General features: G+C 54.0%; 7 protein-coding genes across 7 annotated transcripts; 2 read left to right on the top strand and 5 right to left on the bottom strand.

The window, feature by feature from the left end:
• Positions 1-154: 154 nt before the first annotated feature.
• COCCADRAFT_39990 (uncharacterized protein) lies at positions 155-3,525 on the bottom strand (the record flags this gene model as incomplete). The annotated part of the gene is made up of 2 exons (XM_007717842.1): positions 155-2,974; positions 3,022-3,525. 2 exons carry the CDS (start codon positions 3,523-3,525, stop codon positions 155-157), a joined length of 3,324 nt encoding a protein of 1,107 aa, XP_007716032.1.
• A 356-nt stretch (positions 3,526-3,881) lies between these two features.
• On the top strand, positions 3,882-4,339 carry COCCADRAFT_29295 (uncharacterized protein; the record flags this gene model as incomplete). Its single annotated transcript, XM_007717836.1, has 2 exons — positions 3,882-4,173; positions 4,260-4,339. 2 exons carry the CDS (start codon positions 3,882-3,884, stop codon positions 4,337-4,339), a joined length of 372 nt encoding a protein of 123 aa, XP_007716026.1.
• Positions 4,340-4,491: 152 nt separating this feature from the next.
• COCCADRAFT_39989 (uncharacterized protein) lies at positions 4,492-5,829 on the bottom strand (the record flags this gene model as incomplete). The annotated part of the gene is made up of 1 exon (XM_007717841.1): positions 4,492-5,829. The coding sequence occupies one exon, from the start codon at positions 5,827-5,829 to the stop codon at positions 4,492-4,494; it is 1,338 nt and encodes a 445-aa protein (XP_007716031.1).
• Positions 5,830-6,170: 341 nt separating this feature from the next.
• On the bottom strand, positions 6,171-6,948 carry COCCADRAFT_39988 (uncharacterized protein; the record flags this gene model as incomplete). Its single annotated transcript, XM_007717840.1, has 3 exons — positions 6,171-6,686; positions 6,739-6,819; positions 6,931-6,948. 3 exons carry the CDS (start codon positions 6,946-6,948, stop codon positions 6,171-6,173), a joined length of 615 nt encoding a protein of 204 aa, XP_007716030.1.
• A 459-nt stretch (positions 6,949-7,407) lies between these two features.
• Positions 7,408-8,388, bottom strand: COCCADRAFT_105959 (uncharacterized protein; the record flags this gene model as incomplete). Its single annotated transcript, XM_007717839.1, has 1 exon — positions 7,408-8,388. One exon carries the CDS (start codon positions 8,386-8,388, stop codon positions 7,408-7,410), a length of 981 nt encoding a protein of 326 aa, XP_007716029.1.
• A 504-nt stretch (positions 8,389-8,892) lies between these two features.
• COCCADRAFT_105954 (uncharacterized protein) lies at positions 8,893-10,253 on the top strand (the record flags this gene model as incomplete). Its single annotated transcript, XM_007717838.1, has 6 exons — positions 8,893-8,958; positions 9,075-9,192; positions 9,257-9,297; positions 9,357-9,465; positions 9,516-9,610; positions 9,663-10,253. The coding sequence occupies 6 exons, from the start codon at positions 8,893-8,895 to the stop codon at positions 10,251-10,253; spliced, it is 1,020 nt and encodes a 339-aa protein (XP_007716028.1).
• A 359-nt stretch (positions 10,254-10,612) lies between these two features.
• Positions 10,613-12,679, bottom strand: COCCADRAFT_8154 (uncharacterized protein; the record flags this gene model as incomplete). Its single annotated transcript, XM_007717831.1, has 3 exons — positions 10,613-10,702; positions 10,848-12,547; positions 12,643-12,679. The coding sequence occupies 3 exons, from the start codon at positions 12,677-12,679 to the stop codon at positions 10,613-10,615; spliced, it is 1,827 nt and encodes a 608-aa protein (XP_007716021.1).
• Between the last annotated feature and the right edge of the window lie 821 nt (positions 12,680-13,500).

Here is a 13,500-nt window from a genome sequence, read left to right as displayed (position 1 = left end):
ATGATGATGATATATGGGGGGTATTTAATATCGAGAAAGCAACAAAAGAAAGGGACAAGCACACATGCGGCTAGCGCAGGTTCTTGGTTTGGAAGAAAAAGATGAGAAAAAATTGAGAAAAAAAACTTTTGCGTTTCTATCCGCTACTAGCTATTCATGGTCGTTTCTTCGTCTTGCCGTCTGAATTCTTATCTTCAAGGGCGACGGCGCTACTTACTGCTCGCTTAGGCGGCCAGGTCGATGGGTCAAAATGTATGGCGACGAGCCATGCGCAGAGTATATTGGCGAGATGGTGCAGCACATACGCATACGTCACACCATACACCGCTGCGTAGGCGCCAATCGAAAAGAGCAGTATGTTGGTGAAGAAGGAGACTCGAAACCCAGCCCGGGGGACCATTCGTCCTGTGCTTAGTGTCTCCACCAGTAAGATGAACGGCATGATGGACAGGATGTTGTGATGCGACGAAAAAGGCGTAAGCCAATGAACAGCGAGATTCCGTATCCAGACTACCAGGACCGGAAGGTTGATTGGCAAGATCCAGAGCATGAGGATGAATATCGAGTGCGCATAGTTGTAAAAGTTGTAGTTGGAGTCGATACCGGAATCCCTTGCTAATCGAAAGGCGCGAACAGTGGTTGCAAGCTGTACGAGACAGAGTACGACGTAGGCAAAGTGATAGGGGATCACTGTCGAGACGAGCGACAACAAGATACACGTAGTAATAACGCGGCGTCGGTTCGATGTTACGGCAAAAGCCGATGGTGATCTCCCACCCTCGTCTTTCCTCAATTTGGCTGGCAGGAAGACCGAGTAAAGCGACGCAAAGATCAACTCGAGTATCATTGCAATGTAGTTGATGGCGACGCAGATGCCAATACACATTAGGCCAAACAGCGGAACGAGAAACCAGAAAAAAGTATCGTCCGAACCGAGCAACAGTTCATTATTGGCATCATCGAAGAGAGCCATTGTATTAGGGTTGCTACCGAGCATCCATTTCTTGGATTGATGTTGGGCCGTGGCCAGAGCGATCGACAGGAATGTGAGCGCGGAAAGAGCGAGTGGAAGCGAACTCTTCAAGCACTCATTGAGTCCTTGAGTGAAGCTCATGAAGACTCCAATGTTGTCATAGGTGCGGAATTGTTGTCGTAGAACCAGGGTTACGATTAGGATCGGGAAAGCAGCGAAGACGATGCGGTAACGCATCCACAGCTTACCCAGGCTGCCCAAAATATCAACGCTAAGATTGATTTCAATACTGCTGTCGCACGTAGGGTCGGACCAGATCTGCAATGACAGGCCGTTCTGGGGTTGCTTGGCATGCAGTGCAGGGGGCATGTACGGCGCTATCCCATGCAGGCTGATGCCAGTGTCCCTGACGTTGACCGAGAATCGACTTTCATGCACATCAGTAACGTACTGGCGAAGTAACGGAGCAAAGAGCTCTCCAGCGTCGCACGCTTGTTTTCCAATATGGATATTGTACGCCAAAAGAGCAGAGTTCAAGGCTGGAACTTTGATGGTTGTCACTAACGAACGGTGGGATGGCAGTCGAAATGAAAGGCCAGTTGTTAGCAGGCGCTGCAGGCCCGTGTCGACGTCGATTTGGGAATCAAAAGCAGAACTGAATTCAGCTACTACCCATCCAGCATGAGGTTCATGAGCTTTGTCGACCACAGCCACAAACTGGTGTTCGCTCAAATGCTCCATGTTGTATTGAAGATAGGAAAATGGACGTTGATTTGTTTCAAATGGGTGCACTGAGTGACGGGTCGATGCAGGAAGAGCAATAACATCCGATGCGGCATTCTTGCAGGCAAGGCGAGTGGCGCCTGAACTATCGCCCGAAAAATCCATGTTCATGGAGAAAAGGGTGGTGGAATGTCCAGGTTGAGAAGTGAAGACACTGCAAAACAGTACCTCGAGCATACCGTGACTGCCTGGGACATCCAACTGCTCGCTTGTGAGCAGCGTAAACTTTTTGCCTTGGGCATGAGGAGGGATTGGCATCAGATGCGCATTGGGGCTACGCTGGGATTTCCCGAGGCTACGCAGGACGAGGCGCTCGCCCTCTGAGATGATGGCGCTGTTTGCTTCGAGCGTGAGAAGCGTCTTGGCTTCCTTTTGTGGCAAGGTCTTTTCGGCTGCATCCTCAAGCCCTGTCAGAAACCATTTTTTGAAACCGCGCATACGCTCAGCACGTGGTACGGTTTGGGTTGCGCGTGAAACATCGATGACGTCGTACAAGGCGCGCACGACGACCTTTCTGTGCTGATCACACCAAGTGATAGCCAAATGATCGATTCCGGTCCAGACATTGGGCATGGAAGTTGAAAAGACTGTAAATCCGTGCGTCTCAGGGACCAATGAAGAAATGCTGGTGTAGTCGGACGAAATCATCGTGTCAAGACTACCTCCGGCGATGGAAATGAGCGTGACGTGCCAGAGGGGATTGTCAATGGCCCATTTCTGGGCGTACGCGCGTCGCCAGTAATCATTGACACCCTTGTAGGTGCGAACAATATCCCCGTCAAACGAGACTGGGGGCCGGGCATGGGGCGCGGCAAGCGTAATGATGGTATTGATCGAGTTTGCCTGGTAATTGGGCATGGTGAGCATAGTGCGGGCTACGACACCACCCATTGAGTGTCCGACGATAATGACCGACGTAGGGTCCGGCAGGTTGGGGTCGCGCAGAAATTTATCCGGGGTGTGGTACAGAGATAGAATATACGTGACGGCATCATTGAGGTATTCGGCCTGGTCGAGCAAGGTTTGGCCATGGAAGGCAGTAATGTCCTCGTTGAAGTCGACGGAGAAGAAATCCAGTGGGCGCTTGCCCGCCTTGCCAGCATCTAGGTCGTGTTGGACGGTATTGTGGTAGTGGTAGGCAGCCTCTGCGGCGAGGGAACGGACTTGCTTGTAGCTGCCAGCATTGCCCGGGATGAAGAGGACGGGCACGCCTTGAACCTGAGGCTTGTCAGTGGAATTTCGCACTGGAAAAGGAAACGACATGCCCTGGAATCCTGGTCCAAGCTGGCTTCACGGTACAGGTACAGAGAGTACTTTGTTGCAAAGCGCGTGTGCTCGGTGTCGAATTGGCTAAACCTGGTGTAGGACGGGCGCATGTACGACATGCCGCAGCCCTTGACGTCTTGCTGGCGCAGCAAAAAGGACTGGGCCATGAGGAACATGGCCACAAAGGCGGCGAGCGTGGTAACGAGGGTGTAGGGCGAAAAGGCCCATGGGTTGCGCAGTCGCTGGCGGCATGTGGTGGTGTGTCCGTCGGCAGCACTGTGCGGCATCATGTCCTTGGCCAGGGCAGGCATGGCGAGGGGAGGCTTCTGGTGAGCCATGCTGGGCTGCAGGTAGGCAGTCGCAGGGTGGGCCGAGTCCGGGGCGTTTAGTAGCAATGCCGCGGAGTGGCAGTTGAGGCTATCGTCATGATCTGAAGAGGGGGCAGGTTGAGGGTGGGCGTCGTCGTGGTCGGCGCTGGGGTCGGCGGACGAGCGCCGTCGCATCTACTACTCTGGAGGGAGCTTGGCAGGCTGGGGACAGAAGCGCCCGGGGCGAGCGTGTGTAGCGCAGAACAGAGCAGCGCAGAGCAGAGGCTGATAGCTGGCCCGCTGGGTCGAGGGAACAAGGGCGGTCTGGACGAGTTGCGTGTTCTGGCTCCCCGGGGGGGGGGGGGGGCGGGAGTCCTGGCTCGCTAAATTTGCGAGGGCTCGCGGTGGATATCTATCTGCTGCGGCTGAAGCGACCGTCGATGGGAGGGTGAGCCCGGGGCGTTGGGGAGGGGTGGGTGTTATCGGGCGAGGGCGCTGGCAAGAGTGCAGGCGGCCATGGAGGATTTGGCAGAAAGGGTTGAGGGCGTGGAATGTGGGCGGGAGTGCTTGGATGTTTTGAGCAACGAGCGTCGCAAGCTGCCAAGGAGCGCGAAGTCCAAGTCGTCGAGTCGTCGAGCAGGCGGGCGACAGGACCACGGCAGGGCCCTCGCAGCAGCCAAGGCCGCAAGCCGGCTTGTTCGGAGGTTATCGCTACGGCCATGGGAAGATGGGGGCATGGGGACATGGGGACATGGCGGCATATATGTGGACAAAGAGGGCAAGATGCGACGATGCAAAGAGCTGAGCAGCCCTCGCCCCGACCAGACGACAGCATGCACATAAGTACGTACATCCATGGCTGTGCATGTTCTTGGTCAAGCTGGCTGGTTACACTGCACACAACCAAGTACACTACTTCGCATATCAAGTCATGTGCGCTATAGCGGCTAGTCCGTTATACCTCCTTGTGCATAGTACACGAACCACTACATGGGAACAATACAATTGAATATGCAACGATAGCTTGACATTAAAAGCCTGTACATTTTACTTTGACGTGCCTTGTTCATTTGAACAATCTTCTTAAACACATGGGTATCAACGCTACAAACGCTTACAAAACAACACGACTTTTATCCTTCCTTTTCAACATGATGCTTTTCAAGAGGCCAGCTCTACCACGGCGCCCAGAATGGATTGCCAGATGGACGGTCTCTGGTTCTGCCCGGCATCGGCTTGGGCTTGTTCATCTAGCAGCCGGCGGCCTTGTTCCACCTCGGCCTCCCACTTCAACACGGCCTCCTTTTCGTCACGGATGGCCATGTCTGTAGGGGCCAGCGCTGCAGCTTGTTCAATTAGAGCAACAGCCTTGACGCTGCTAGCCGTGTCGCTCATCAGCCTCAGGCATCTTGCCTGGCGAAACAACATCTTGGCCGCCTGTGCATTACTCGGTCTCCATGTAGCGCCTGCGTGTTGCGCAAACCGCGCACTCGTCGTCTCGCACTTGCGCAGATGCTGAATCGCAACACGCCCGTTGCGCTGCACCACAATGCCCTGGGACTCGTCGTTGGCCATGTCCACCTGCAGAAACTGTGCATGCAGCAGGTTCAGTGTGAAGTAAAGATCGGCAATCTTGTTCACAAACCCTTCCCCACCTGTCTTTTGAAGACCCTGCCATGACGAGCTGTGGCGCATGCGCTCCAGCGTGCGCATCGCATATGCCCATGACTGCGAGGCAGAGTAAAAGTTGTTTTGCTGCCACTGCCGCTTGCCCACGTCCACGCCAGTATCAATCTCTTCAATCGTCGCCGTAGGCTCGGTCCAACGGGGCCTTGCCACCTCGCCCTTGACTACCTCGGCCACGGCACTATCGACAGGACCGACAATCTTGAGGTTGGGCACGCCACGCAAAGACGATGCAATAGGCTGCAAGAGACGCTCCTGTGCATTGGGGGCAAGGAAACGGGTTTGGGCGTAGTTGAGTCGGATGCACGCCTGGATGGACGCATGCTCGCTTGTCGTTGGGTTGGCATCAGACATGACGCTCTCAATGTCGAGCTGCTGGCAAAACTGGGGCAAATCGGACCGGAGCAGCATGATGTCATATTCGGAAAATTGGAAGGCCGAGGGCACAAAGGCAGGCTTGGAGAGCGTCACGTGCATGACGTGACCGGCAAACAGGCTGATGCTGCGTGCCTTTGTCGTGATGACGGGAATCCCTTCGCTGAGGAAGAGGTTGCGCACATCCAGACCTCGGCAGGTGACGCGCACAAACTGGTTGCGTCTGATCATGTAGTCGGAGGCTTCGGCATGGATTTGGCGGTTGGCGCGAAGGAGGCCGGTGGATGGGCTGCTTGCGACGCGCCTGCTCAGGCTGCTGCAAATCATGCTTGGGTCATATTCGACTTCATCATCCCATGAGCAGAGCAGCAAGTCGTAGATGCTGTTACGGATTTCGCCAGGCAGGTCCAGGAATCGAAAGGGCTGTGAGCACGACATGGCGACGGATAGGTGTTGCTGGGTATCAGGGTGTTTGGGTCGAGGACTCTATTTGTCGCAAGGAATGAGTCGGTGTCGCTGCGCTGGGGTGGCAAAGGATGATGGATGGGAAGTTGGTGGGCAAGAGTGTCGCTCAGAAAGTATCGCTTTGGTATGTATGTATGGGCGGGTTGTATATAAATGGTCAAGGACAGGAATAGGAATATGTCGCTATGCAAAATTTGTCGCTTGGGAAGACTTGGGACCAGCTATGTCCAAGAGCATATATACTTAGCGCAGGTACTGAGGTCTGTTGAATCAAACCAAGCGGTAAAGAAGAAGAAAAAGGATTGAATTGTGTGTCAGGATTTCGGAATCCAAGGAGAAAATTGCGTACTCTGCCCTCTAGACGTGCAGGGGCCAAGGGTGGAAATTTGACTCGCGGCCTTCTTTTGGGGAGAGTCGGGGAGCACGAGCACGGCTTTATGCTGGCGGTGGAAAAGTTGCACGGTTGGCAAGTGGGCCTTTTTGGCAGTGAGCTGGAGGACTGCGGCTTCAGCCCTGGTCGGGTGCCGGGCGGATCCGTCAGGGTGAATGGGTGCAGCGGTGCGGAGAAGGGGGGACAGGGCATGGACAGGGCCTACAGCTGCACTGTGATGTCGTTCCAGGCGCGGCTGGGCGGCATCGCCCCGTAGTCCACCCATCTTTCCCGACCTCCCCTTTTGGCCCTGTCCGACGGGAAACCGGCCGCTGCGAAGACTTACGGCGTTTACTCGAACTCTGCTCGGGCGACCGAGGACATTGTTCGGACTCTCGAGCAAGCCCACGTTTCGAATGACAAGTACTACTCCTGGAGTCAAATACGGGTGTCGATGCCACTCGATCATCTGTCCTTGTCCTCGTCCTTTTGGCCTCACATGCACCATACACCCATGCCAAGCAGACTACCACCCCTGCACTCGCATCTTTTGGGCACAAGGCACATGTAATCGTTACCGCTATAAAGTCCATCTATCCATACACACACACATGTCCATACATGAGTACATCCATAGTACCCTCCTAGCTATTAATCGCCCCACTACTATTCTCACCGGAAGCCCCCAACCTACAGTAGCGTACCTGCGCGCCACCTGTCATCTTGTCAAGATGGAAATCGGATCGAAGAGTGATGCACATGAGCATGTTTTTCCGTCTGGGCCCATGCCGTTCGCTCGTGCACCGCTTCGACGTTGCATCACCATTCTTGGTGTCCAGGTCACGTGAACCCCGCCATAGTACCATGTACAGACCCCGTTGAGGCGACAAGCCATCTGGTCATGTCAGACACGTCAAATCGTGAGTTATGGCTCTACCACAAGTGTCGAGGTCTAGATAAGGGTCAGGGTCAGGGTTATCACGGCCAGGGCCGGATCGACAAGTCCCTGCATCGGTTGCGGCGTCATGTTGAGGATAAGAGATTGGGTTATCACCGCGGGGTGCAGAGCCATCGAGCCATGGACGTGACGGGAACCACAATTGGCCAAATACCCAACTGCCTCTAGTATAACGGGAATAACTGCACTACTAGTTCGCCGTTGGCCAGCCCCACATACCAACCTATGCGCTCTCTTCCCGTATCTTCCTACCCTTCTTCTTCCTAGTCGTCTTCTCCTTGTCCATCGCCTCCAGCCACGCTCTCCCGCTATCCTCGATGTCATCTCTAGTCGTCCACTGCTTCACCAGTGCTATATACGCTTCATTGAACAACACGTCCAAGTCATTATCAAAGCCATCCGCAGCAAAACCATTGAGAGAAAATGTGACACAACTCAGTGGTACCACGTTTTTCCCGTGCAACCATCCTTTCATCGTGTCCAGCCATATGTCTCTTATTTTCCCTTCTTCTACACCTTCCTTCCACAAACGTGCAATCTTACGCACTTGACCCAACTGTTCCGGATACTCATGGAACGGCGGCTCCGGATACCAATCCGCCTCAAAAATAGTCAGCTTCGGGAAGAACTGCCTCAGAGTGTGCGCGTCTCTCAAGATTTCTATAAACGTCTCCCCGGCGGAGTTGTGCTTGTGATAATGGCCAGTTCCATCACCACCCTGGGCAATACCCTCGTGGCTGGGTGCATAGCCCCATTGTCCCATTCGCCGCGTAATAACGTCGCGATATGTTTTGCTCACTCCAGTCAGACTCGCTGCAGCTCGTTCGGGAAACAGACGAAGGAGCCCAGTGAGGGGCTTGCTGTAGCCTTCGCGAGAATTATAATGTACAGATATCGCAACGGTATTGGCTTCACAGAAGACATTGAATGCCTCATGGTAAACTTGTTTGGACACTGTCAACAAATTTGCGAAACCATCGCTTTTGGTATAGCTTTCCCAAAAGTACTTGTCGGTATGAGCAGCGTAGTAAATACGTCCTGGACGATATATATATTGGTAGTATATCTTGTCCTGAAGTTCCCGAGGAAGGTCAAACAGCCTGAATGGCCCTGTCCATTGGGTGAGGCATTCTAGTCCCTGCTGAGGAGAGTTGTCGAAACTGTCGGGACACGCCCCACTGGAGCTTGTCTTGGAATTACACATGTTGGAGGCAATCCTATTTCCTCGGATTATGTAGGATATGGACGGATCACAGCACAGGCTGCACTTGATTCGCGTATACTGTGTACCTTTTTTTTCTCTCAGCAGATGTGCCAAAAGCGTCTGTGCGCATGACGCAATCAAGCAATGGGACGACGGGCGTTGTGGCAGGTCCAGCTGCGTTAGCCAATTGTTGTAGGAATGAGGCTCAGCAGAATACCAAGTACATGTTAAAACCCATCTGATAAAGAGGTATCGTCTGATCTCACCCGGGTGCAGGATGCCGGTAAAAGCCAATGGTCCGAGGCAGGCGGGAGAGGAGGGGTGCAGGTGAAGGCGCAGGCGCAGGCGCATGTCAGCCGTAGCTCCGACGACCAACCGAAGAAGCACTGACGTCCAAGTTTCGCAAAACCTCCCGCAGCTTCCCACCTCTCCGCCAATCCTCTTTCTTTCCCTCGCTCCGTCCAACCCAGTCTCCAATCTCTACCATCGTCCATTACATTCATCATGTTCGCTGCTAGGCAAGCTTTCTTCCAGGCCCAGCGCCGCTGCTTCTCCGCCTCGGCCCGCCAGGTACGATTGTTCCCGGGCTTGGCTGCCACTGCTTTTCATAGTGGGGCGCTCGCCATGCCCTCGACGCGCGCAATTGGCACTCCTTTCCACTGCAATACTAATTGAGCCTGCTACAGAACTCAAAGGTCACCGTCCTCGGTGCCGCTGGTGGCATTGGCCAGCCATTGTCGCTGCTGCTGAAGCTCAACCCCAGGGTTAGCAAGCTCGCCCTCTACGATATCCGCCTTGCTCCCGGTACGCTTCTACTTCCTTTGCCAATCCATTGAGCATTGGGCGCTTGCTAAATAATGCTGCACAGGTGTCGCTGCCGACATTGGCCACATCAACACCAAGAGCGAGGTACGACAGATGCATTCTGGCCCCTGGTACGAACAATGAGCTGACGTGTAAAAAAAAAGGTCACTGGACACGATGCCACCCCCTCCGGCCTCGCCGAGGCCCTCAAGGGCGCTGAGATTGTTCTCATCCCCGCTGGTGTTCCCCGCAAGCCCGGCATGACCCGTGATGGTAAGCATTGGAAGCAACAGACGCCCGTGGCACAGCTAATAGCGACACAGACTTGTTCAACACCAACGCCTCCATTGTCCGTGACCTCGCCAAGGCCGCCGCTGACCACGCTCCCGATGCCAACATCCTTATCATCTCCAACCCCGTATGTAGAGTCGGATAATTTGCTATTCAAACATCATGCTCATTCTTTACAGGTCAACTCCACCGTCCCCATCACTGCCGAGGTCTTCAAGGCCAAGGGCGTCTACAACCCCAAGCGCCTCTTTGGTGTCACCACCCTCGACGTTGTCCGTGCCTCGCGCTTCATCTCGCAGCTGAAGAACACCGACCCCGCCACCGAGAACATCACCGTCATTGGAGGCCACTCTGGTGCTACCATCGTTCCCCTCCTGTCGCAGTCCGGCTACAACCTCGAGGGCCAGAAGCTCGACGATTACGTCAGGCGCGTCCAGTTCGGTGGTGACGAGGTCGTCCAGGCCAAGGACGGTGCTGGCTCTGCCACTCTCTCCATGGCCATGGCTGGTGCCCGTTTCGCCGAGTCGCTCCTCAAGGCTGCCCAAGGCCAGAAGAACGTCATCGAGCCCACCTTTGTCGACTCGCCTCTGTTCAAGGAGCAGGGCTGCGACTACTTCGCCTCCAACGTCGAGCTCGGCCCCAACGGTGTTGAGAAGATCCACCCCGTTGGCAAGATCACCGACTACGAGCAGAAGCTCCTCGATGCTTGCGTCACTGACCTCGCCAAGAACATCAAGAAGGGTGTTGACTGGGTTAAGCAGAACCCATAAATTGGGTGTTTGAGACGCGGACGATAAATGTATACTAGTAATGACATGAGCTTTTGGACGAGCTATTTAAGCGGATTGGGATTGTATAGATTTTGATCTGTATCCAAACATGCCAAAAGAAAAAATCTCCTCTTGATTGTTTTGACTGTGGTGCATTGTGGTGACCTTGGTGATCCGGTGGGTCTGTGTGGAAGATGTCACAACGCGATGAAATTTGGGAAGTGGAAAAAAAGAGAAGAAGCGAACAAGGACGAAGATCAGTTTTTTGGTTTGATGAAGAAAAAGGCAATTGCCGTCTATACAAGTGGTCTACATATATTGATGCCAACAAGAAGCCTCATCTCTAATCTGCTGCCTGTCTACAACTTTGCCTTTGCCTTCTCGAGTGTGGGCATCATGATATCCCTCATGTCGCCTGCCGCCTCGTTGAGATAGAAGCTCATCTTCTCCTGTAAAAGCAACATATGTTAGTGAAATCTTCTTACTAAAACTCAAGAAACGAGTATTTGCGAATTGGGAAAGGAACATTGAGGGGAAGGAGAAAGGGAAGAAGAAGAAGAAGAAGAAGAAGAAGAAGAAAAAAAACCAACTTACCGAACCAAGTCCCTTTGAGCAAACGTTGAACTGAATCGAGTTCTCGTTGATCATATAGGCAAGACCCCATCCATCGTCAATGACCTGGCTCCATCCGTATCCGTTAAAGTACTCGCTCGACAGCTGCGAGCTGGAAATGTACCAGGTGGAGCTATAGGTAAAGGCAGGGTCCTTGTACAGAGCCGGTAGCTCCTCGCCCTCCTTGAGGCACTTCTTGAGGCCAAACAGGTGGCGGTCGACACCGCGTCCGTCGCTGGCGTCGGAAATGTACTTGACGTGGGCGTCGAGGGCTGCACGCAGCTTCTGCTGGCACTCTTCGGGCGTGGCGTTTGGATCTGCCATGGCGTTGCAGAAGGCGACGCTCTCGTCCGAGACGGAGCGGCACGTCTCTGTGCGGCCTTGCTGGAAGCGCCGGGTTGCTGCCGACTCGTATGTGGGACGGTTCTTGCCGTAGAACTTGTGGTATGCGAGTTGGATGATCATTTGGACGTAGGCGTCTGGGCTGCACTTGAACTTCTTGATGAGGCCCTTGCCGTAGCCTTGGTAGGCCTGCACCCTCAACTCGTGTGCGCCGATTTGACGCGAGAAGTGGGATTGTGCGTCTACAATGTCTTGCTGGAGCTCCCTGCTGAGCTCGAAGCGCAGAGGCTTGGGGCTGGGGAGGTCGGAGCGGATGTTGGGGTCGTCAAAGGGAAGAGCGTTTGAGAAGATTTGCTGGTTTGCGTAGTCGTTGAGGCGGTGGGTGGGGGTTCCGTCCATCATTGAGTGCTCGCCCATGAAGCCAGAGGTGCCGTTCTCGTTGATGATGAATTGGAGGGGCTTGTCGTACCAGCGGTTGGCGCCGTCGCCATGCCAGTACTGGTGTGCACGCTCTTCGAGAGTAACTGGGGAAGCGTCGTCAAGGCAGACGACAAACGAAGCAGACTCAATTTCTTCCAAAGTAGCGGCATTGACGGGCGAATGGGCCTTGAGCTTAGGGTAGACGTCTGACCACACATCACGGTTCTGCGATGTGAGGGCACCAACGGCGGGCGACTTCTCGGCCTTTGAGTAAATGTAGTCGAACTGTTTTTGGAGCTCAGCAGTGTTTAGCTGCTTGCCATTGACCTCGTGTGCAAGCTTCCAGAACTGATTTTTCCTAATGACGATGATGTGCTTGTGTTCCTGGTATGGGAACTTGACGGTTGTGTCCGCCGGTTTCTTTGGCACACGGCAGCAGTTGAACATGTGCTCGTAGGAGCTCATGGCAATGGGAAGCTTCTTCATGTACTCGGGCTCCAGAGTGCCCTCGTCGACCATCTTCTTGAATTCCAGCACGGCGGTGGTCATGGCGGCAGCGCGCTTGGTCGGGTTTCTCCTCGACTTGTCGTCGCGGTGTGAGTAAAAGTAGCTGACATATGGGACAACTGGATCACGGTAGGCCATGTAAGCGGCCTCATTCCACCACTCGTAAATCCAGTTCTTATGCTTTGGGTCCTCGCGCCGTGCTACCAGGCGCTCTTGCAGCTTCTCACCGGGCCCGCCGGGGGCTACGAATTCATTGACAGCCTTTGTGGTCGCTTCGTATTCGCTCTGGGAAAGAAGCGGGTGAACGGACTTGAGGTACCGCTTGGCGGTCTCTTCTAGCGTGGGGACGGGAAGGCGGGGGAGAGATTCCTCGAAGCGCAGCATAGGGCCCTTGGAGTGGTCCTCCTTGTAGCCTGCGCAGATGAAGTCGTCAGTTTGGGAACAATTTACGCGGGGGAGAGCATGTGAAAGCAGCATTCGTACAAACAAACATATACGGACTACTTACCAGCTGGCAGACTCGACTGTTTCCTTGCTGGAGCCATTGCGATAATCTACACATATGTCAACATAAGTACACACAGTCTCTCTCCTTCTCTCGTCTCCCCCACCAAAGGTGAATTTCTGCTCGCTAACATACCCTGGGCTTGGCAAATGCTTGCTGGTTGAATATTGGTTTGCGAAGTATCGAGAAGGGTACTCGCGCGCGGGCAGCTCTGCTGAACATCACAAAGAAAGAGTAGAGAGAAGTAGAGGATAGGCGACAGATAAAATGACGGCAGGATGAGACCGAGTCCTAGCTTCAGCAGATCCGAGGCGAAAAGAGCACGCGCTGGCTGACTTTACTAGGGTCGTTGCTGTGAAGAGAGCGCCTGGGGGTTGGGCCGAGGTTGAGTCCAAACAGGCTAAGCCTACCCGGCAACCACAGCGTGACGTAGGGAGCCACACTTGACATCTGATGCCGTTGGACCGACTGTCCTGTGATTTTTCCTGTAACCGATAAGTGCCTGTGGTTGCACTGCACGGGATCAAGCCCATCAGCCTATATGCCATTATTTGGTCAGCGTGGTGGGCAGCCAGCCATCCGTCCGGTGCAAGTAGTACATCCACATTCGACCTTGTACTTCCCCACGACGAGACAGTCGCACGGACGCAACACGCCGGCAGTGTCGGAGAAGCCGAGGATCATGGACTTCTGGCCGAGCTTACACAGTATGTATGTATGTATAACGTGCTGGATAAGCGAGTTGGCCNGGCAAGCGAGTTGGCCACCCCACCAAGTTTGCGCACCTTTATGAACGTTTATCTCAACAACGCAATATTATAATATATAGAGAGTAATAGAGTAGACTAAGTAGTATCTAGA

The sequence above is a fragment of the Bipolaris zeicola genome (genome assembly GCF_000523435.1).
Source record: "Bipolaris zeicola 26-R-13 unplaced genomic scaffold scaffold_198, whole genome shotgun sequence".
Classification (NCBI taxonomy): domain Eukaryota; kingdom Fungi; phylum Ascomycota; class Dothideomycetes; order Pleosporales; family Pleosporaceae; genus Bipolaris; species Bipolaris zeicola.
This window is presented reverse-complemented; position numbering and strand designations above follow the sequence as displayed.